This window comes from Kogia breviceps, chromosome X (assembly GCF_026419965.1).
Source record: "Kogia breviceps isolate mKogBre1 chromosome X, mKogBre1 haplotype 1, whole genome shotgun sequence".
In the NCBI taxonomy this organism is placed as follows: Eukaryota; Metazoa; Chordata; class Mammalia; order Artiodactyla; family Physeteridae; genus Kogia; species Kogia breviceps.
In genome coordinates, this window is record NC_081330.1 from 11,505,734 (window position 1) to 11,531,286 (window position 25,553).

General features: G+C 41.2%; 1 protein-coding gene across 1 annotated transcript; it reads left to right on the top strand.

The window, feature by feature from the left end:
* The first annotated feature begins 7,049 nt into the window (after positions 1–7,049).
* CXHXorf66 (chromosome X CXorf66 homolog) lies at positions 7,050–9,997 on the top strand. The gene is given in 6 exon segments (XM_059051251.1): positions 7,050–7,176; positions 7,862–8,018; positions 9,071–9,333; positions 9,336–9,478; positions 9,481–9,819; positions 9,821–9,997. Coding segments are annotated over 6 exon segments (1,167 nt in total). The 5' UTR covers positions 7,050–7,088.
* Positions 9,998–25,553: the final 15,556 nt, after the last annotated feature.

A 25,553-nucleotide genomic window follows, 5' to 3' on the forward strand; every position in this document is an offset into this window, starting at 1 on the left:
GGCATTCTTCAAAGAGGATCATCAAACAGGAGCCCAGGAGCAGAGACCTGGGGCAGAAGACCTAGAGACATTTCTAGGAGTCTTGGGTACACAGTCCTGTTTAGAAGCACCGGCTGAGTCCCTGGACCCTGCCCTTCTGGGTTTTAAAGTAGACAAGGATAAGGATGGCCCTGCAGGCTGAAGACTCAGAGTTGGGATTAGGGGGAGGCAAGTGTACGGTCAGATCCTGTCTTTATTTAAAATATTTGCTATTTTAGGGCTTCCCTGGTGGCGCAGTGGTTAAGAATCCGCCTGCCAATGCAGGGGACACAGGTTCGAGCCCTGGTCCAGGAAGATCCCACATGCTGCAGAGCAACTATGACCATGCGCCACAACTACTGAGCCTGCGCTCTAGAGCCCACAAGCCACAACTACTGAGCCCACACACTGCATCTACTGAAGCCCGCGAGCTCTAGAGCCCGTGCTCTGCAACAAGAGAAGCCACTGCAATGAGAAGACCGTGCACTGCAAGGAAGAGTAGCCCCCGCTCGCCACAACTAGAGAAAGCCCGCACACAGCAACGAAGACCCAACACAGCCAAAAATAATAAATAAATTAGGGCTTCCCTGGTGGTGCAGTGGTTGAGAGTCTGCCTGCCGATGCAGGGGACACGGGTTCGGGCCCTGGTCTGGGAAGATCCCACATGCCGCGGAGCAACTGGGCCCCTGAGCCACAACTACTGAGCCTGCGCGTCTGGAGCCTGTGCTCCGCAACAAGAGAGGCCGCGATAGTGAGAGGCCCGCGCACCGCGATGAAGAGTGACCCCCACTTGCCGCAACTGGAGAAAGCCCTCGCACGGAAACAAAGACCCAACACAGCCAAAAATAAATAAATAAATAATAAAAATAAATAAATTTAAAAATTATATTTGCTATTTTGTACATCATGGACATTTTGTGCATTCATTCTGATTTTTAAAATATTACATGAAAATATTATTTATCTTGATTACTGAGTGTTTGGGCACCCCTTAAATTTTGTGCCAGAGGCAAGTGCCTCTCTGAGCCTCAGCATAGTTCTGGCAAAAAGAAACACAATAACAACAAATCTGAAGCAACAAATGGGATTTTAAAGTACCTCTATTATGCACAATTTTGTTCAAAATTGTACCCCAGAATTTCTGAGTAAAATGAATTTCTAACATGCTAGGCATGTGAGCTTACAAATAAAAGAAAATCATATAAATCTATGTTAAAGCAAAAAAAAACGTACAGTATAGCTTTTGTATCCATTGTGAATATGAAGTTAATGATAAATTAATTTGGAAGCTATTTCTGAAATTATCAGCTCTAACATATTGTTTATCATTTATCCATCACTAGGGAAAAAACTGATTTTTAAAAGGGTTGACAGGGGACTTCCCTGGTGGTGCAGTAGTTAAGAATCTGCCTGCTGGTGCAGGGAACACGGATTCGAGCCCTGGTCCAGGAAGATCCCACGTGCCGCAGAGTAACTAAACCCGCGCACCACAACTACTGAGCCTGCGCTCTACAGCCCGTGAGCCACGATTATTGAGCCCGCGTGCCACAACTACTGAAGCCCGCGCACCTAGAGCCCGTGCTCTGCAACAAGAGAAGCCACCGCAATGAGAAGCCCTCGCACTGCAACGAAGAGCAGCCCCCGCTCGCCGGAACTAGAGAAAGCCCGTGCACAGCAACAAAGACCCAACATATCCAAAACTTAATTAATTAACTATTTTTTTAAAGGGGTGACCGATATTCTTTTATTTTATAAGCACCAAATAAAGATTATTTGATTCAAAAAGCAATAAAGTAATTTTTTTTAGCTCTTTTCCTAGCTTTATTGAGATACAATTGACATATAACATTGTGTAAAAATGGCATATTTCTGATCTTTATACAGTTAAAAGGTATTTGAAGAGCAGGATTATTTAGAGTTTCAGGGTAAAAGTGAATTTTATTTTCCAAAGAATATTTAGTTTTGTTCTATTCCAATAGTCCCACAAGGATGATTTCGAAGGCTGCTACCCTTACAGGCTTACCCTTTCATCTTTTTTCTATTCATTTTGAAGATGAGGAAACAGACTTCAAGAAAGGCCCTGGGGCTTCCCTGGTGGCGCAGTGGTTGGGAGTCCGCCTGCCGATGCAGGAGACACGGGTTCGTGCCCTGGTCCGGGAAGATCCCACGTGCCGCGGAGCAGCTGGGCCCGTGAGCCATGGCCGCTGGGCCTGCGCGTCCGGAGCCTGTGCTCCGCAGCGGGAGAGGCCACGACAGTGAGAGGCCCGCATACCGCAAAAAAAAAAAAAAAAGGCCCTTAGCACACAAGCCTTTTATAAGGGTTTCCCCGCTTACTCACCCCCGCTTTGTTCCCAGCTAGCCCCTCCCCAGAGGCTTCAGTTTGGCCACATGGAAATGAAGTTCCCTCAACCACGCTTCACACATATTGAAGCCTGCGCAATGCAATGTTCTTTTCCTTCCTATTTCGGATCAAGGAATTCCTACCCACATTTAAAAACAAATGAATTAAAAACCCCACCTCAGCTCAAGGGTCATCTCCAGGAGTCCCCACTTTGAATAGATACTCCTTTTGTGTGCTCTTGTGGCACTGTACCCTGCGACATCACAGCCTGCGAGACATTACACGGCTTAGTGACTGGTTACTGGTTATTTACGTGTCTCTCTCTCCCATTAGATTTCAAACTCGTTGAAGGCAGGGACTGTGTCTATTTGAATGCTCGTGCTTAACGCAAAGCACATAGGGGAAAGGGAAAGTCACACAGACACCCAACACATTTTCGTTGAAGGAATTAATGATCCTTGCTACCTCTCTTCCCTTCATGCCCCATGGCCTACCCTTCATCAAGTCCTACCCACCATCAAAATATTCCTCAAATTCATCGATTTTTCTCCATCTTTATCACTACTACTCTGCTTCAAGCCACCACCCTCTATCACCTGGACCTATGTAACAGCCTTCTAATTGTCTTACCTACTTTCCTCCACTCATGCCCTGCCAATCTATTCCCCATACAACAGCCAGAGTGGTTTTTCTAAAATGCAGATCTGGGCTTCCCTGGTGGCGCAGTGGTTGAGAGTCCGCCTGCCGATGCAGGGGACGCGGCTTCGTGCCCCGGTCTGGGAGGATCCCACGTGCCGGTCTGGGAGGATCCCACGTGCCGCGGAGCGGCTGGGCCCATGAGCCATGGCAGCTGGGCCTGCGCGTCCGGACCCTGTGCTCCACAAAGGGAGAGGCCACAACAGTGAGAGGCCCACGTACCGAAAAAAAAAATAAAATAAAATAAAATGCAGATCTTACCAGGTTATTCTCTAGCCAGAAAGTCTTCAGTGGTACCCCGTTATGTGTAGAATAATGTCCAACTTTATGAACTTAGTTTGACCTACAAGGCCCAAACTTCTTTAGTCTCAACTCTTACCCTTTTTGATATCTCTAACTTGCTGCTCTCCCTTTCACCACAGGGCGTTTGCCCATGTGTCTCCTCCACCTAGGACATTCTTCTCTTTCTTCTTCTCATAATTCACTGCTATTCATCTTTCAGAACTCAGCCCCAGTATTGCCTCCTCAGGAAAACTTCCTCTGACCCTCCTGATGAAATCAAACCTGTTATTCGTGACTCTCCTAGCACCTTTATAATATCTATCACTGCTTATTTTCGTTGAATGTCTTTCCCCCACCCCATTAGTCTCTCCCACTGAAACCCCAGTGGCACATAAGAAGCCCTCAATAAATATCTCAGAATGACTTACTGGTGATGCAACACAAAACTGAAAGAGCCAGTCCATTTGGGGAAATGCACTGTGTTTTCGCCATTGCCACAGAACCCTGTAACCACGCAGGCCTCTCCAGGGAAATTTCCTGCAAATAGGCTGCCCTTGTTCATATGTGATGCTGAAACTAGGGCAGGCAGAGGACAGGCTGAAAAGGGGGAGACCGGAGCATCTACTAAGCAAAGGTTTCGTCATTCGCTTGCTTTAGGGGCCTAGGCTTCAGAGCTCTGAGATGAGTCAGCTGCTTGAACAGTATGTCCTGGTCCATTAATTATAGAGCCACTTAATATGATGGTTAGGGAAAATTCTTCAAAAACTTGAATGCTGTTATGTAGCATCCCTGATTAACATTTACATCCCAAGTAGTATTCATCATGATGATTAATTTTTTAACTTAATAAACACATCAACTGCCATAGAAACAGCTTTATCATTAAAGGGAAACATTTTTCTCTTAAGCCAGAAAAAGGGCAAAATGCCGAATCCCGTCACATCAGATAGTTTCTTCAGTCTTTCCATTCTCCACAGCATCTATTCCAAAACCTTCCCCACTGTCCTCAAACCTCTAACCCTCGACAAAAGATGACTTTCCCTCTTCATTCACTAGGAAAACAAACGCATTCAGATCAAAATTCTTCAAATCCCTCCCCCTAAGCCTTTTATTCCCATCCCCATCCCCACCCTGCATGGCTCTGTATCCAAGTCGGACTTTTTGATCTGCACTTGTACCCACTGGGAGGGTAACTATGGCATTCTTTATTGCTTCCAAAGAGCCTGGCTCTATCCTTTATCCTCACTCTTTTATGTGGCTTCAGTATCTTCCCCCATACTAGTTCTTTCCCATCAGCTTTTAATTGAGAAGTTCTTTTCCTTCTCACAAAATATCCTCCCCAGGTCCACCATCTCCCTCTAGAAAGCACCCGATTTTACCCCTTTGCAGTCATACTTGAAAGAATTGTCTACACTAGCTGACTCCACTTCCTCAGCTTCAGTTACTCTTCAACCCATTGAAATCTGGCCTCCGTCTCTACCTTTCCCCTGAAACAGTTCTCTTGCCTAAATCACTAGTGACCTTTCTGTTATTAAATCCATTTTAATTTCTTTTCAGTCCTTATCTGTCTCAGATATGTAGCAGTATTTGTCATTGTCACTACTCCCGGTGCCTTGAAAAACTCTCTTACTATGGTTTCTAGGACTTCACACTTTCCTGGTTTTCCTCCCTACCTCTCTGGCACTTCTGGATTTTCTTTGCTAGATCAGGCTCCTTTACTAAATTTCTAGATGTTGGGATTCCTCTGGGTTTGGTCCTGGGCACTTTGCCCTCTCTACCTTCTCTCCTTGGGTTGATCACATCCATTTCTATGGGTTTCCGTTAGCTTCTAGATTGGGTTTCTGACTTAGATACAGGAATTGAATTCAGGCAATTTGTAAACTTGAATGGATAAAAAACATTTTTATTTTCACCAATCTCTAATGAAAATTTAGTATTTCTCCCAATTATATAAGCAACAAACCACAGGAGTATATAACCTGTGTCTGTGACTTTGTCAGTATTAGAAATCATATCTATTTTCATATATTACAGTTGTTGCGGATACCGCAAAATATTGTTTATGCTTCTCATTTCAGTGTATAGTAGTTATTAGATCCACTGCCAGATCTCTTTAGTTAATGAATCAATAATTACATATATTACCACATCACAATTTTTGTATTTGATAACTCTATTTCAGTATAATCCATTTCCTTTGTAACCCTATACCTTTCATTTTGTACGTTTAAAAATATCATTCTGAGATGGGCTCCATAGGCTTCCCCAGACTGCCAATGGCACAAAAAGCATAAAGAAGCCCTGTTCTAGATGCTGATGACTTCCAGCCTAAATCATCTTCTGAACTCTAACTGGTTTCTGGATATGTGTACTTGAATATCTCATGAGAACCTTAAGTTCAACATGACCCAGATTGAACTCATCAACTTCTACTACTCCCATTCTCCTCAAAGCTGCAGCTTCTCCGGTGTTCTCTGTCTCACTGAACAGGACCAACAGCTACTCAGTTGTCCAAGCCAGACTTCTGATCTGTCCTTGACTCTTCACTTTCCTTCACTCTAACAATCAATCAAGAACCAAATCATGTCTATTCAACTGCTTTATTATTTCTAAAAATTCACCCATTTATCTCATCCTCAATACCTCAATTTCGGTGACCATCTTTTCTCTTCTCCGTAAGTGGTCTCCCCACAAACAGACAGAGCTCCCCTCTAATCCATTCTCTCCAATCATTGTTAAAATGATCTTTCTCTCCCCAAACACTGTGCTTAGTCTTAATACAGCCCACTTCACACTATCTTGTAATTACTTGAATTCTCTACTTGAATATAAATTCCAGGAGTGCAAGGATTTTTATCTTGCTTATTTTAGGATCTGTAGCATCAAGCATGGTGTCTGGCATATAGGAATACTCTATGTTTGTTGAATAAATGAATGATTGGACTGAGCTTCAGCCTGATGGTTAATAGCAGCTCAATAAAAAGGTTGAGGGACTACTCAAAATCCTAATTTTATTAAGAAAAAATTCCTAAAAACTTATACCCCAAGACGATTTAACCTCTATAACACAGAAGACTACTAAAGGCTGCAAGGTGCCGCCTTAACATTTAATAAGGAAAAATAGTTCTTCAATATCTAGAGCTATCCCAGTTTCTCTACCTTCTCTAAATACTTCCCTCTGTGCTTAATAATGTCCCAGTCTTCTTGATTCAAATTTGATAGAATATTTGATGTAAAGGAGAAATAAATGATTAAAAGTCATTTGATTGGGGCTTCCATGGTGGCGCAGTGGTTGAGAATCTGCCTGCTAATGCAGGGGACACGGGTTCGCGCCCCGGTCCGGGAAGATCCCACGTGCTGCAGAGTAACTAAGCCCGTGTGCCACAACTACTGAGCTTGCGCGTCTGGAGCCTGTGCTCTGCAACGAGAGGCCGCGACAGTGGGAGGCCCGTGCACCGCGATGAAGAGTGGCCCCCGCTCGCCACAACTAGAGAAAGCCCTCACACAGAAAGGAAGACCCAACACAGCAAAAATAAATAATTAATAAACTCCTACCCCCAACATCTCCTTTAAAAAAAAAAAAAAGTCATTTGATAATATTGGTACACAGAAGCTCATGCCTCCCCATGGTGAGATTATGCTGTCAGAATATGACACAGAATGATGATGTCATAAACCCCTAGAACAAGCTGGACCATATCAAATCCAGTAGATTCCTTGGTAGAAGAAACATTTGAACAAGTCCTTGGACATGAATCTTTTTATTTATGTCCTACTTTTACCCATTTGGATAAATACTTGTTTAAATACAAACCAAAATGATGAACTGTCTACTACAGGTTATGTGCTTAACCTTAAAACTTAGAAATTATGATTATATTATGCATTCAATCACTTAATTAGGCAAGCTAGCTGTGTTTAAGAAATCTGCTGTTTCTTGGATGTTACTATTAGTAGGTCTTCAAGAATTTCTAGGACAACACCTAAGAGCTTTCCTTCTGTGTAAAAATTCCAAGCATAAAGAGTACAGACATGTTGTCCCCTTTCACTCCCCTTCCCCACCCAATCCACCACCCCCCATCGTACCCCCTACCAGCCAAACAAGAAAATGCTATGTGAATGAATGTGGCATGGTACCTAAGACACAGTCGGTTTCAAGAAGGGCTTTTTCTTGTCCTATCCCCTTTCCCACAGTACACATTCACATACACGTTAACACTCAAGTACATTCACACATGCAAGACATACACACACTCAAAAACCTAGGTAATGGGTCGAGCAAGCCATGATGCAGGGGTAACCCAGGTAATTATACTCATTAGCCAGAGATACCTCCCAGATTTGGCTTCTAGACTGTGGCTGGGGACCTGATAGAGGGAAGAAAATAACAGCGGGACACTTATCATGCTTAAAAAAATAATTGATGAAGAGATCTGACTTTGACCTACAGTGACAAACCACCATCAAAATGGAAGGAAACTTGGTTACCTGACACATTTTCTGGCGATACAATCCCTTTGACAGGAGCCAAGCACCGTGAATCAATGGAGACCAAAATGGACAATTTTAGGAGACATCTACTCATTATCATAATTGGTGTTATGGTCATAGCTTTTGTTTATACCTGTTTTTGCTTTCTCCATTATTACTGTATGAGCGATGATGCCCCCGAAGGAGGAACGTAAGTTTTACACCTTTGAATTAAGAATGCAAGGGGTGTGTGTGTGTGTGTGTGTGTGTGTGTGTGTGTGTGTGTGTGTGTACGTGCAGGAGTTTTCGTTGCTGTTATGGTTAGTTAATGTTAACTTTAGACTTCAAAAGAGCTACCAACATCTTGTGGGTGGATACCTTCACTTAAGTGATATCAGCTCAAATTATTTCAAGTACATTATCAACTTCAGCCAAAGCTGTCCCTTATTCAAGGTTCAGCTGAGCCCCAGGCTGCTAATTTCATTATAAATTGAGTCTAGGAAAAGAGGGAATGACTATCTGAATAAAACAGAATGAAAAAGGGGAGAGAGAAGGCACTGGGTCTCTGCATTCCAAAGACAGTAAAACATTTTGGATAATCTACCATTTTAAGATATAATAACATGAAAAATTATTAACTGTGTTCAGTGATCTCAGTCCCTGGCTTTCATATAGGAGGATCAGGTTGGCCCTGATATACTAGTTCCCTAAAAATTTCCCAATCCAAGAACTGATGACTGAAATATACCAGTGCTCCATTCCTTTGGTTTTAGAGGAATATTGTGAATATAAATATGCATGGAGAGAAAATTTGATGGTTTAAATATGATAGGAAAACAAAGAATTTGGTCTAAAGAGTGGTTTTTTTAATATGTGACAAGTTGTGACATTTGTCCCTCAGTTGCATATCAACTTGTGACTTTTTAATAAAAAGTTTAATTTCTGGAATAAATAAAATTCTCTCTCTCCCTCTCAACAGTAGATTTGAAACAATTTTGTGTCATTCCATACGTAGACTATGTGGTTATGAACTGTGGTTGAAACAGTAAAATTAAGAAAAAGGAAAAGCATTCAACATATGTTCATATCTGTAACCTGAGTCATGGCTTTCACCACACTCCAATTCTTACTGGGTTCAATTTTCCTGCTAGAGCCAAAAAAAGACCAGAAGTCTAAAATGACACAATAGCCTGTGTTTTCTGGTGATAGCAATAGTACTCTTTTGATTTAAATTGTCATACTCCAAATTTTCTATATTTTCAGGGTCAAGAAAGAAGGTGTAATGGCCAAGTCATCCAGGTCATCCAAAATATCATTCAGTGACTCCAAGACAGTTAGTGTGTGCAGTCTAGAAAAACAATCCATGCTATCCAGTATAGACAAGCTATCTGGGCTCTCAAGTCCAGGAAAGGCATCCATACCATACAGTGCAGAAAAGTTAATCAGGCCTTTGAGTCAAGAAAAGTCACGTAAGCCATCAAGTCCCAAGAAAGTATTCAGATCATCCCACCAGGAAAAGTCACATAGAAACACAGTCTAGAAAAGGCACGTAAGCAGGCTCATGCCCATAAGCTAGTCAATCAAGTCAGTTCATCCTATCCCAGTAAGGCCAACAGGCCACCTTGGCTAGCCAGTCTACAATATCTGGTCAGGCCAACCAAAACTCCTGTCCACCCTATCCACAAAATCAAAGCTTGCCCAAGCCATCCAGTTTACAGAAACTGACCAAACGCCACAGACATCCTATTCCAAAGAGGTCAGTTAGCGCAGGTAGGGCAGACATATTATCTAGGCCTCAACCAGTCAAGTCTTATCTATGCTACAAGGAAAAATGCCTTGTTTGCAGAGCTGCTTCTGAGTTTTTCGTCAATAATATTTCCGAGGTGAAGAAGAAGAATACCCAAAACCCACCTTTTCCACGCGAACTGAAGCCTTTTTCCAAGTCCTTTCATAAGATAGATTCCAGACCCAATGCACTCTGTGGCAGTGCGAATGACAGTGATATGATGACATAACTACATTGATGGTGACAGTGCCGAGGAGATAACCATTATCTGCAACATAAAACGCAAGGAAGTCATCTATAAAACCACCCATGAAATAATTAAGGGCTCAACAAAAAGTAAAACCACCCATGAAGATGCAAACTTATACCAACTGTCTTATGCTCACCATCCTTTAAGACCCTGATAGAGGGAAAATCCACTTGGGATCACTACTGAGGTTAGACCTATCCATCTTGGAGGCAATTTACTTGAAAAATAGTAATTAAATGCATGACATAACAAATGATTTTATTGTAATTATTATTGCATTTTAGAGGCATAAAGCTCTTTTGAGGTATCTTATTTAGATCTGGTCACTTGGATGGGAACCATAAACACACACACATAAATATAGAAAGGAATTGCAAGATGGGTACCCTGGACTCCTCTTTCCCTTGAATTAGCCCTCAATTGAAGTCTCAACCCAATTAACCTTATTTTTTTCATGTTTACATACAGTCCTCACAGTTTAAGACTGTCTTTCTGTAGTGCCCAGTGCCTGGTGGAAATGGCTCTGCGTGCTTGCTTCTGGCTGCGTTGGGGAAACTCCTGATGGTCATTTGTAATACCACTGCCTCCTGTGACTGCTACCAAAGTAAGGGTCCAGCCTCCAGCACCCACACCTGGAGTGCCGTGATGTTAGTCTAAGTGTTCTAGTCTTCATAACTCTCAACAAGGCTTTTCATTCTTTTTGTTATCCTTCAAAATGATAAAAAAAAAAAAAAAAAAAAAAGAGTTTGCCCTGTTGTGCATTCTCAAAATGTCCCAGTTGGAGGTCTGATATCTACCCATTTTCTGACATGGTACCTTCCCACTCTGAATCAGCACGGGTGGGAGGCCAGGGAAGAACCTTGGACTTATATTCTCTAACTTCCCCACTGATGAGATGTTATCCTTTCCTTCTTCCAAGGGCATGGTTGAGAAAACCAAAGTCCTGGAGTCCCAGTCTATATTCTAGTACAGTGAGGTTACTCCCCTGTAACATACAGCAGGATGACTTAAATGCCATAGCTAGCATAAACTGAATGTGTACTATTTGCCAGACATTGTACCGGTCTCTTTATGTCTTGTGAGTCTGAAGGCCACCCTCCCCTCCCCTCAATTTTGCTGATTTACTAAAAGAACTCACAAGACTCAAAAGCAGGTTATACCCATGGCTAAGGTGTATTAGAGCAAAAATATACAGACCAAGAGCAACAGGAAAAAGACCTCTATCAGGAGGAACCCAGAGAGGTTGGACACACGCTTTTGAGTACTTACCCATCTGGGGCCACCTAGGACATGCTATCTCTCTAGCAACAAACTAGAGGGACATGTGCAAAATGTCTCTGCCCAGGGAAGCCTCTACATCTGAGGCTTTTATTGAGAGCTGGTCCCATAGGTATATCATGCTACATGACTAGCCATGGCAAGTGAAACTCAGGATCCCAACAATGAAACCAGATGCACGTCGTCAATGTTGATGTTTGTGCAAAGCAATCAGATGTACAAAACATGATCTTCAACCATTAACATAAGAACATTCCCACAGGGTTGGCCAATGGTCAAATCATGGTTCCCGGTCCCCCTGACATACACGGACCAAACAACCAGACCTACTGTGTTAACACTTTCCTCAGATTTCACATTTTTTATTTAATCCCCAACAGCCCCCTATTATATGGGGAATTATATGAGTTAACCGAGACTCTGTAACGTTTAGTAAGATCACATCTATTAATTGGTTGAACCAAGATATGAATCAATGATTGGCTTATGTTCAAATTTTCATTATGCTGTACTGCCTTCTCACTACCAGTTTCTAGGGTGCCTGTTTATTCACAGATCACCCAATCCATTGGTGTGACCAAAATCCCTACTTGACCTTCCATCAAACTGGGCCATTTTCCTAACCTACCAGGAGCATATAAAGATGTCTTATGTTCAATCAGATCTGACTTCCCCATAGCCTCTGCCTCTATTGGTGGTCCCCTGGTGGGATCCGTACCCATAAGGTCATCATAAAATTCACAGATGGCACAAAGTAGCTGCTTAGGTATAAAGGTTTTAAGAGATGGTACATGCATTTAAGAAGCATTGTGAGAGCTACAGACTTGATTTCCTACTGGTATTACCCTTTTTTTTTTTTTTTTTTTCTTTTTTTTGTGGTACGCGGGCCTCTCACCGCTGGTCTCTCCTGTTGCGGAGCACAGGCTCCGGATGTGCAGGCTCAGCGACCATGGCTCACAGGCCCAGCCGCTCTGCAGCATGTGGGATCTTCCTGGACCGGGGCACGAACCCGTGACCCCTGCATCGGCAGGCAGACTCTCAACCACTGCGCCACCAGGGAAGCCCTGGTATTACCCTTTTTGAAAGGATAAACTATAAAGGGTTAGAATTGTTCTGGGTTAGGCTGGTCTTTTTAATTCACAAATAGAAGCAAAATTTCTGATCAGATTTTTACAGTTTGGTATGAAAAACAGTTCAAACAAAAAAGTAGAACAAGAAGTATAATGAACTCCCACATAAGCATTGCTCAGATTCAACAGTTATCACTATATGGCTAATTTTGTTTCACTCATATCTCTAAAAGATAATAAATTTTAAAAATACATAAACACAATACTATTATCTCATGTAAAAATTAATAATAATTCTTTAATATAAATTATCCAGTCAGTATTCAAATTTCCCCATTCATCTCATTTTTTTTATGGTTGCTTTGTTCAGACGATGTTGATCAGTGTTTGACAGCATCTAAGTATTTAAAAATCAAAAATTACAATTTCATTGGCTAATCTGGCTTCATACTGTAAGATGATTTTGGAGTTAATCTGAGCTATCAGTAGCCTGGAAAATAGCAAAAGTTGAAATTGTACGGTTTTCAGCTTAAATTCAACCTATGTCTTGGGAGGCAAAGCCAAATAATCTAAGCTCTCTTCTCTTTCCCATTTTTAAGCTAGAGACCTGTAATACTTTAAAGGCTGTGAATATTAATATCTAATAAAAATGACTAACTGCCAGTGACAACCGATGATAACGACATTTTAAGAACAAGTTATCAGCATGAGTATGTATGTTCCTTTTTAAACCACACTTAATTATAGAGTAGGAGTCTACAGAATATTTGAAGCTCATTCAAAGTGCAACATTCTAGGTGCATTAGTGGGGCCTTCACACATAAAACCAGTATAAAATACGTAATAAAAATATGTACCATGAGTCAGAGAAGAATGTTAGCAAAAAATAAAAAATTTAACGAGTGAAAGTTTGTGCAAGCTAATAATTAAAATAATTAAGTCCTATCACTCCAAAGGATAGTCTTTGGCACTTCTTGGAAATGTCCTGATTTAAGTAAGAGGGCTCCGAATTTCTATTTCCTAGCCTTCTTGCAGCATTGTATTATCTCTCATGGTACCTTTCTCCTTCCTTCTGTCTTGCTCTCTGTTTATTTCCCAGTTCAGCAAGAGTCAGGGGCATATATCAGTCAGTCTGTGGCTTCCTTACATTTCCCTTCTCCAGGGGGTGCTGTGAAGTGTTTCAAGCGTGGCTCTTCCCTCTCAGACTATCTCCACACTCTCTTTCCCTTCAATCCACATTCCTAACACTCACCTCCAAAACTCATCCCTTCTTCCTGGCTATGGAACTGAAATTAATTATATTTTGCTCCTTATTCAATACAGCTCTTTCTTAAAACCCATCACTTAAAAAAAAGTGCTAATTAGAGAAAGAACAAAAAAAAACCCCAAAGTTAGCAGAAGGAAAGAAATCATAAAGACCAGATCAGAAATAAATGAAAAAGAAATGAAGGAAACCATAGCAAAGATCAATAAAACTAAAAGCTGGTTCTTTGAGAAGATAAATAAAATTGATAAACCATTAGCCAGACTCATCAAGAAAAAAGGGGAGAAGACTCAAATCAATAGAATTAGAAATGAAAAAGGAGAAGTAACAACTGACACTGCAGATATACAGAAGATCATGAGAGATTACTACAAGCAACTCTATGCCAATAAAATGGACAACCTGGAAGAAATGGACAAATTCTTAGAAATGCACAACCTGCCAAGACTGAACCAGGAAGAAATAGAAAATATGAACAGACCAATCACAGGCACTGAAATTGAAACTGTGATAAAAAATCTTCCAACAAACAAGAGCCCAGGACCAGATGGCTTCCCAGGCGAATTCTAACAAACATTTAGAGAAAAGCTAACACCTATCCTTCTCAAACTCTTCCAAAATATAGCAGAGGGAGGAACACTCCCAAACTCATTCTACGAGGCCACCATCACCCTGATACCAAAACCAAACAAAGATGTCATAAAGAAAGAAAACTACAGGCCAATATCACTGATGAACATACATGTAAAAATCCTCAACAAAATACTAGCAAACAGAATCCAACAGCACATTAAAAGGATCATACACCGGGATCAAGTGGGGTTTATCCCAGGAATGCAAGGATTCTTCAATATACACAAATCAATCAACATGATACACCATATCAACAAACTGAAGGAGAAAAACCATATGATCATCTCAATAAATGCAGAGAAAGCTTTCGACAAAACTCAACACCCATTTATGATAAAAACCCTGCAGAAAGTAGGCATAGAGGGAACTTTCCTCAACATAATAAAGGCCATATATGAAAAACCCACAGCCAACATCGTCCTCAATGGTGAAAAACTGAAACCATTTCCACTAAGATCAGGAACAAGACAAGGTTGCCCACTCTCACCACTATTATTCAACATAGTTTTGGAAGTTTTAGCCACAGCAATCAGAGAAGAAAAAGAAATAAAATGAATCCAAATTGGAAAAGTAGAAGTAAAGCTGTCACTGTTTGCAGATGACATGATACGATACATAGAGAATCCTAAAGATGCTACCAGAAAACTACTAGAGCTAATCAATGAATTTGGTAAAGTAGCAGGATACAAAATTAATGCACAGAAGTCTCTGGCATTCTTATACACTAATGATGAAAAATCTGAGAGGGAAATTAAGAAAATACTCCCATTTACCATTGCAACAAAAAGAATAAAATATCTAGGAATAAACCTACCTAAGGAGACAAAAGACTTGTATGCAGAAAACTATAAGATACTGATGAAAGAAATTAAAGATGATACAAACAGATGGAGAGATATATACCATGTTCTTGGATTGGAAGAATCAACATTGTGAAAATGACTCTACTACCCAAAGCAATCTACAGATTCAATGCAATCCCTATCAAACTACCACTGGCATTTTTCACAGAAGTAGAACAAAAAATTCCACAATTTGTATGGAAACACAAAAGACCCCAAATAGCCAAAGCAATCTTGAGAACGAAAAATGGAGCTGGAGGAATCAGGCTCCCTGACTTCAGACTATACTACAAAGCTACAGTAATCAAGACAGTATGGTACTGGCACAAAAACAGAAATATAGATCAATGGAACAGGATAGAAAGCCCAGAGATAAACCCACACACATATGGTCACCTTATCTTTGATAAAGGAGGCAAGAATATACAGTGGAGAAAAGACAGCCTCTTCAATAAATGGTGCTGGGAAAACCAGACAGGTACATGTAAAAGTATGAGATTAGAACACTCTCTAACACCATACACAAAAATAAGCTCAAAATGGATTAAAGATCTAAATGTAAGGCCAGAAACTATCCAACTCCTAGAGGAAAACAGAGGCAGAACACTCTATGACATAAATTACAACAAGATCCTTTTTGACCTACCTCCTAGAGAAATGGAAATAAAAACAAAAGTAAACAAATGGGACCTAATGAAACTTAAAAGCTTTTGCACAGCAAAGGAAACCATAAACAAGACCAAAAGACAACCTTCAGAATGGGAGAGAATATTTGCAAATGAAGCAACTGACAAAGGATTAATCTCCAAAATTTACAAGCAGCTCATGCAGCTCAATATCAAAAAACAAACAACCCAATCCAAAAATGGGCAGAAGACCTAAACAGACATTTCTCCAAAGAAGTTATACAGATTTCCAACAAACACATGAAAGAATGCTCAACATCATTAATCATTAGAGAAATGCAAATCAAAACTACAATGAGATATCATCTCACACCAGTCAGAATGGCCACCATCAAAAAATCTAGAAACAATAAATGCTGGAGAGGGTGTGGAGAAAAGGGAACACTCTGGCACTGCTGGTGGGAATGTAAATTGATACAACCACTATGGAGAACAGTATGGAGGTTCCTTTAAAAAGTACAAATAGAACTACCATACGACCCAGCAATCCCACTACTGGGCATATACCCTGAGCAAACCATATTTCAAAAAGCGTCATGTACCAAAATGTTCATTGCAGCTCTATTTACAATAGCCAGGAGATGGAAGCAACCTAAGTGTCCATCAACAGATGAATGGATAAAGAAGATGTGGCACATATATACAACGGAATATTACTCAGCCATAAAAAGAAACAAAATTGAGTTATTTGTAGTGAGATGGATGGACCTAGAGTCTGTCATACAGAGTGAAGTAAGTCAGAAAGAGAAAAACAGGGCTTCCCTGGTGGCGCAGTGGTTGAGAATCCGCCTGCCGATGCAGGGGTCATGGGTTCGAGCCCCGGTCCGGGAAGATCCCACATGCCGCGGAGTGGCTGGGCCCGTGAGCCATGGCCGCTGAGCCTGCGCGTCCGGATCCCGTGCTCCGCAACGGGAGAGACCATGACAGTGAGAGGCCCGCGTAAGACAAAAAAAAAAAAAAGAAAGAGAAAGAGAAAAACAAATACCGTATGCTAACACATATATATGGAATCTAAGGGGAAAAATGTCCTGAAGAAACTAGGGGTACGATGGGAATAAAACACAGACCTATTAGAGCATGGACTTGAGGATATGGGGAGGGGGAAGGGTGGGCTGTGACGAAGTGAGAGAGTGGCAGGGACATATATACACTACCAAACATAAAATAGATAGCTAGGGCTTCCCTGGTGGCGCAGTGGTTGAGAGTCCGCCTGCCAGTGCGGGAGACGCGGGTTCGTGCCCTGGTCCGGGAGGATCCCGCGTGCCGCGGAGCGGCTGGGCCCGTGAGCCGTGGCCGCTGGGCCTGTGCGTCCGGGGCCTGTGCTCCGCGGCGGGAGGGGCCGCGGCAGTGGGAGGCCCGCATGCCGCAAAAAAAAAAAAAAAAAAAAAAAAAAAAAAATAGATAGCTAGTGGGAAGCAGCTGCATAGCACAGGGAGATCAGCTCTGTGCTTTGTGACCACCTAGAGGGGTGGCATAGGGAGGGTGGGAGGGAGGGAGATGCAAAAGGGAAGAGATATGGGAACATATGTATATGTATAACTGATTCACTTTGTTATAAAGCAGAAACTAACACACCATTGTAAAGCAATTATACTCCAATAAAGATGTTTTTAAAAAAGTGCTAAAAGGTCAGATTTCAAACATTTCTCACATTTAATACTTTCTATTAACTCAACATTGTAAATCAACTACACTTCAATAAAACTTAAAAAATAAAAAATTTTACAAATGAAAAAAAATTTATAAAAAGAAATTATATAAGCATGGAGCTGATAGGATGTGTAGAGATCCTCTCTTCTACCTCCTGTGGGGAGGGGCAGCTGTGAAGAGCTGAAGGAATGCTCATTCAGCAAGAAGGCCACTTTTTACCCGGGTTGAGGAGGCATGTGCCGGGATCACAGATTTTTAAGTGGCCACAGAGAAGTGATATACCAGATGTGGGATGTTTATGGTGGTGTCAAGCAAGGACTTACTAAAAGTCTTCAGCTTTATCAGTTCTCAAAATCCTACTGACCCTGCCACTGTGCAATCCCTAAGAATTAGAAGCAGCAAAGGAAGGGAACTAGAAGTAGGAAAAAAGCTTTGTGGGAGCTTCAGGCAAATATCTCCTTCACGATAACCTATATACAACCCACAATTATTCCTCTGCTGTTGTAACCTTAGAAAACAAGGGCTAATCATGATTAATTAGTCTTCAATTATTTATATAATGCATAGAAAGGGCCTCTTTGAAATAAGCCAGGGCTAATTATAGCTTACATCTAAGAACTTTCAGGTAGTGCTGCTTGAGAATAATTCTACTTAGAATTATTCCCTTATATGCCTGAATCAAAATAACACATTGAAAAGACTGCTGAAGGAGATGAAGAAATAAACTGCCGTACATCTGTCGTATATAAGTATTTTACTTTAAAAAATAAAATATAGGAACTATATAGTCATTTTTCTCTGAACAGTAGAAATTTGCTGATAATAAAAATTCATATATATCCTCTTTCGTCAAACTCTTCCCTTAGTCACCAATTTTCTTAGCAAAGTGGACTATTTTTTAATGTCATATTAAAATTACCAAAAGGCTGGGAATGTAAGTTGGTGCAGCCACTGTGGAAAACAGTATGGAGAGTCCTCAGAAAACTAAAAATAGAATTACCATATGATCCAGCAATCCCACTCCTGGGCATATATCCAGACAAAACTATAATTCAAAAAGATACACGCACTCCTATGTTCATAGCAGCACTATCACAATAGCCAAGACATGGAAACAACGTAAATGTCCATCGACAGATGAATGCATAAAGAAGACGTGGTACGTATATACAATAGAATATTACTTAGCCGTAAAAAAGAATGAAACAATGTCATTTGCAGCAACATGGATGGGCCTAGAGACTGTCATACTGAGCGAAGTGAGTCAGACAGAGAAAGACAAATACCATATGATATCACTTAAGTGTGGAATCTAAAATATGACACAAATGAACTTATCTACAAAACAGAAATAAACTCTCAGTCATAGAGAACAGACTTGTGGTTGCCAAGGGGGAGAGAGGTGGGTGAGGGATGGAGTGGGAGTTTGGGGTTAGCAGATGGAAGCTATTATATATAGAATGGATAAACAACAAGGTCCTGCTGCATAGCACAGGGAACTATGTTCAGTACCTGTGATAAACCAGAATGGAAAAGAATATACATATATATATATGTATAACTGAATCACTGCTGTACAGCAGTAATTGACACTACATAGTAAATCAACTATAATTCAATTTTTAAAAATTTTTAAATATTAACAAACATATGGTTACCAAATGTGAAAGGAAGAGGGGGGATAAATTAGGAATTTGTGATTAAGAGATACAAACGACTACATATACATAAAATAGATAAGCAACAAGGATTTACTGTACAGCACACTGAATTATACCCAATATCTTGTAATAACCTATAATGGAAAAGAATTTGAAAAAATATATATACGATTGAATTTGCTGTACACCTGAAACTAACACAATATTGTAAATCAACTATACTTCAATTTTTTTAAAATAGAACGTTACTAAGCTACTTACCTTTAATTTCTACATGTTTAGGGCTTCCCTGGTGGCGCAGTGGTTGAGAGTCCGCCTGCCGATGCAGGGGACACGGGTTCGTGCCCCGGTCCGGGAGGATCCCACGTGCCGCGGAGCGGCTGGGCCCGTGAGCCGTGGCCGCTGCGCCTGCGCGTCCGGAGCCTGTGCTCCGCAACGGGAGAGGCCGCGACAGGGAGAGGCCCGCGTACCGCAAAAAAAAAAAAAAAAAAAAAAAAAATTTCTACATGTTTATATAAATAAATATAAAGGTATTCACAGCAAAATGAAATAAAATTCTAAGGTACTACAGGACTAATGGCAGATATTCTAAGTTATTAACAATAAAGGCCGTCAACTCGATATTTGTTCAAAAAAGGAATACATCACTGTTGTGTAAACAAGTCTCTTTTATAAACCTTAGTTTCACTGAAAGAACAGTGAGGACAAAGTGAAATTGTCAAAAATAAAGCTTTCAGGCTTCCCTGGTGGCGCAGTGGTTGAGAGTCCGCCTGCCTATGTGGCGGACGAGGGTTCGTGCCGCGGAGCGGCTGGGCCCGTGACCCATGGCCGCTGCGCCTGCGCGTCCGGAGCCTGTGCTCCGCAACGGGAGAGGCCACAACGGTGAGAGGCCCGCGTACCGCAAAAAAAATAAATAAATAAAAGTAAAGCTTTCTATGCTGATCTCTTGAGGTTACTTACAGGAAAAAATAAGAACATATTACAAAGTCGCTTAAAAAATTAAAGCAGTGTGGGGTAAGGTATTTCAGGATCCATATGCCAATTGCTAGACTCATGGATTGTCAGGAAACCAGTCTGGACTACCATACACTAATTCAAGCCACTTTTTTTTCATTACTATTAAATGCACTAAACCATGTAAGTCTAAAATAGAGATTTATGGTGCTCTAGAGCTTTAAACCACTTTCATGTTGTAGCCAGTCTCCCAAAGAACACCTCCCCTATTCATTAACTAGGTACTGGATGCTGGACTGGAGGGAAAAAATATTTTTTCGTGGCCACAACATCCCATGGGTCCTATATATATATATATATATACCAGATTTTGTGGTTTATTTTCTTTCTCTAAAGCTCACATTCTAGAGGGAGGGTGGGAGGGAGGGAGATGCAAGAGGGAAGAGATATGGGGATATATGTATATGTATAACTGATTCACTTTGTTGTAAAGCAGAAACTAACACACCATTGTAAAACAGTTATAGTCCAATAAAGATGTTAAAAAATAAATAAATAAAGGATACACTATATATATTATATATATATATACACATACATATATATGTATGAGGTTGCAATATAAAAAGTAAAAAAAACAAAGTTCACATTCTGTTGCACACTTCTGTTCGACCACAGGCAATATGGATCAAGTTTTATTCAGGCATACAAGGCCTCAGAAGTTCTCCCACACAAACATCCACATTGAAACACTTTTGTAAGAAGTACTCAGATAAGAGGAGAAACAAATCCAGGAGGTGCTGCAAAGGATATGAGGTTTACAAGTGATGGAATACTGCGGCATTATGTGTTGAATTGTGCCCCTCCCAGAAATTCCTATGTTGAAGTCCTAACCCCCAGTACTTCCGAAAGTGACTATTTGGAAACAGGGTCACTGCAGATATAATTAGTAAAGATGAGGACATATCATACTAGGGTGGGCTCCTAATTCAACATTACTGGTGTTGTTATAAAAAGGGGCAAGTTGGACCCAGACGAGCAAACAGAGAGAATGCCACATGAAGATGAGAGTTATGCTGCCACAAGCCAAGGAACTACCAGAACCAAGGAGAGAGGCCTGGAAAAGATCCTTCCCTGGTGCCTTCAGAGGACGGCATGGCCCTACTGACAACTCCATCTCAGATGTCTAGCCTCTAGAACTGTGAGATAATAAATGTCTGTTGTTTCAGCCACCCGGTTTTTGGTACTTTGTTATGGCAGCCGTAGGAAACTAATACACTCGGTGAAGTTTGCTATTGCCTTAAAAATGGCTAAGACCAAATAATGGAAAAATAAGAGAGGAGTACTAGGGAGGAAGTGTCCTTTCACACCCCATCCCTTGCACCACCTCCTCCCCACAGGAAAAGGAGTGACTAATCTGATTGTACAGAGTTAAACTGCATTAGGTCACACATCACTAGTAGGTAAGGTCACTATCTTGAAAGGTGATTCGTGTTTGCTATGCTCTCTGTACAACCTGTGACTTGATATGTGACACAGCTCTGGGGTCCTCATCCATTTTGCTGGTTGGGTAAGTGGACTGCAGTCTGATTTAAAACTCTAGTCATCTCTCTCTTTCCCTCTCTTCTGTCTTCTCTCTCTCTCTCTCTCTCTCTCTCTCTCTCTCTCTCTCTCTCTCTCTCTTCCTTCTCCCTCTGCACATGAATATGCAGGTTGGTGTCAAGATGACAATTCCACTGGAAAGTCAGAGGCCCCCTTCTTAAGTCACAAGTTTAAGCTGCATCCATAATCTACCTCTTAACAGCACTCTGTGTTGGGTTATTTGGTCTTGGCCAGCCATTAATGAATAAATCAGTCGTTTGTAACCAGTACTTTGTTTCTGACTTGGTTATTGAAGAGGAATGAGTGGTCCCCAAAGCCCTAAACAAATCCTACCCAAGAAAGTAGAGATGACAAGTCAAAAGAAAGAGGAGACACCAATTCAACTTCTTTTGAAGAGACTCTTCTAGGAAAGTCATTTTTTGAAATTGTGGCATTTGTCATATACTCATCGTGCTCCAAACACTCCACTGAGTGATGTACATATAATTAACATGAGTCAGACTCTGCCCCTAAACAGCTTCTATTCTGTGGAAGAGAAAATCCACCCACTCCCCAAAAAAATCTGTCCTAAAATCAGTCTGGAAGGAAAAACCAAGTCTTCAAAAATAGAGCCAATAAGAGTAAAACATGCAATATTCTAAACATGGACTACTGCTATGGCCACACTGAATCTCTGCTAGTTAGAGCTATTTTATTTTTATTTTTAAAAATTTTTTTAACATCTTTATTGGAGTATAACTGTTTTACAATAATGTGTTAGTTTCTCCTTTACATCAATGTGAATCAGTTATACATATACACATGTTCCCATATCTCTTCCCTCTTGCGTCTCCCTCCCTCCCACCCTCCCTATCCCGCCCCTCTAGGTGGTCACAAAGCACAGAGGTGAACTCCCTGTGCCATGTGGCAGCTTCCCACTAGCTATCTAATTTACATTTGGTAGTGTGTATATGTCCCTGCCACTCTCTCACATCGTCACCGCTTACCCTTCCCCCTCCCCATATTAGAGCTATTTTAGTTTAGGATTTTTACCCACCCTCTAAGGTTAACAGCTGCTGACTTACTAGAAAACATTCCACTGTACCAGCTCAAGGGATGAGTGTAAGAGAGGACTTGCGGATAGGGTTGCTAGATTTAGCATATAAAACACAGGATATCCATTTACTTTTGAATTTCTCATAAACAATGAATAATTTGGGGGGCATGCATATGTCAAAGAATATTCATAGTTTATCTGAAATTCAAATTTAATGGGGCCTCCTGTATTTTATCTGGCAACTGCACTCAGGGAGGACAAAAAGAATATATGTGAACAGATCAGATAATCCATTTGCCCACCGAGACCCAACTTCTTCAGGTTTCATCTGGCATGTCCATAGCTCTGGGAGGGACAGCCCTTCACACAATCAGAGTCCACTGTCTTAACCCCGATTGAACCGAAAGTAGACAAATGACATCCTAGAAGCACATAAATTAGTTGGCTGTCGGATTTGGTCTCTTGAGAATTTTCAGTAAGAGACACAGAGACTCTGGTGAGAGGACTATGTGGATGCTTGAATTAAATAACAGGTAGAGTCAGGCTGGGAAGGCAGTTAGGTAGAAAGTAGAGATGATAGTGAAAAGAAAGAGGGGGCCTCCATGGTGGTCCACTGGTTACAACTCCACACTTCCACTGCAGGGGGCACGGGTTTGATCCTTGGTTGGGAAACTAAGATCCCGCATGCCCCAAACAAACAAAACAAACAAAAAAAGAAAGAAGAGATAGAAGCATAGAAGAGAGACACTATGTGGTGAGAGAAAGAGCAAGCAACCTCAGTTTCTGCTAGCCAATTCCAGTTTCAGTCATTCTGTGGCCTGGCTGTACTTCATAGACCAGATACCTATAATACTGTCTACCATATTCTTATAATAAATTTCCCCTTCTTAAGCTAGTTTGAATGAGTTTCTATTCGCTGACATCACTGATCCTTGAGTAAGGAACGGTATGACCTCTCAAGGATAGAACAAGAATGACAAATGGCTTTCATCTCAGGTCTGATCTATTTACATAGCTGTGTACAGGGCTGGACTGCAAAAGGTTATGGGATTACTCCAAATTCACTGACAAAGATGCCAAGACAGACTAGCACTGTCTGCTGTGAAGTGGGAGCAGGAAGTAGCAACAGACATGTCATATATTTGCCGTCCCAGCAGTCGAGGGAGAAATTGAAATAAGTGTAGGTCTTCTTCTAAAAGATGCCAAAGATCATTGTGGAACTATGTTATGGAAATATGAGGTACACAAACTATACAAAATTTCATTACCTATCATCACAGCAGTTTGCTGAACTTTTGCCTTTTCCTATCTCTTCTTTATACTTATGTGATCCTTAATTTCTTTCTATGGAAGGTCACCAATAGAAATAAATATGAATCAACTATTTTCCTGGAAGGCTGCGTTTGGACTATGTTGGTATTTAAACAGTTCATGGAAAAATATGTCAAGGCTATAAATAAATTCTCTGTATACTTGAGATCATGAATATTGTTTATGATCTGGGCCAAGAACAAAAGCCGATTAGGAAAATCAGCATATATTGCCGAGGCAGCTGTGATTTAAACCACAGAAGATATTGACTTTTCCCACTAAATAATATTAACAACTTATATTAACATGGCACTTTACAGACTGTCAAAAAGTGAAGTCGTCTCACATCCCTTTATTAAATACAAAATAGCCGATCCCAGGATCTCTGCACGTTATTACAAGTATGTACACCATCCAGGAAGCACCAACCCTAAAGCGGAGTGAATCAGGGCAACTATCAAGAGTCCTGAGCTTTAGGGAACACCAAATTTCTGGTAGACAGATAAACAACTGAGGGAGGCAACCCAAAGGAGACAAGGAAGGTAATGACCTCGTAAGAACTTGAAAAAACTGTTCCCTGACAAACTGTACACAACTGGTCCATAAACTCCACTCTACCCTTTTGTGACTTTTCTATTCCTTTAACCTAACTTCATTTGGACAACAGTGTCGGGATGGGGAGGGGAGTGGGTCTGCTGGAGACCCATAGTGATTAGACCTGGCTGAAACTTCCTGTGGAAGCCTGAGGGTCATTGGAAACTTGCCTGCCCTGCGGTAACATAAAACAGTCTTTGATGATGGGACGTCGCCCAGCAGTCATGGAGTGACACAGAAATAGCCTGATGATTAGAGCTGAGCAGGGGTTGAGACGTTACCAGTCATAGTCTTAGTACTGGTCTTCAGGAGAGGAGCTAAGTAACTTCTTGTGAAGAATGACAAGATCATTGTTTCTTTGAAGTCCATATTATATCTGGTTGCCTGGGTGATTCTGGACAATCTACATGCACAGATACACACAGAGAAGGAAGCAGCTTTACTCTGAGTGCTAATGAAATGTAGCGTTAAGTACTTAATTTATGTGATGGGTTTAGTCTTTTTGTCACGGCTGGGTGTTCTCTGTTAACGCAGGATTGATTAGGAAGAGTCTCATACAGCACAGGTATGGTAGTATGTCGCAGGGAGGGTGCAGTAAGGAGGAGGTGTTGAATATTGAAAGGCAGGTCAATTGGAGCAGAAAGGAAACTTGGCCTTCCCCACAACTGTAAAGCAGAAGGTATGAGGCAGAGAAGTTGGCAGTCGAAAGGTGTGATTTGAAAGGCAGGAGGTGAGTGAACCCTCCCTACACACCCACATCGTTTACACTTAAATCCCACCACCATAGACTCATTACTTTGGCTCAGCGTTCCTCATTCCCTGCGGTTCTTTTTAAGCATTTAAACATTTTTTAAAGTCCTCAAATTCTTAAATTGAAGAGGCTGATCAGATCTCATTCCTCTCTCATAAGGGAGGACTGCAGAAAAGCACTGGGCTCTTGACACAGAGGTTAGGAAAAGGCAGTGCTAAAAGGAGGCAGGGGAGTTTGAGAAGGTCTGGTGAACACCTGTTGGGACGTCAGCCTCGCTCACCTCAATTGATTTCCTGTTCTGTTGTGAGCTCCCTTTTGAAAAGAGTCTCCTGGTTTGCTGATGGTTTCTGGTGAGACTGAATGCCTAGCCAAGTGAGG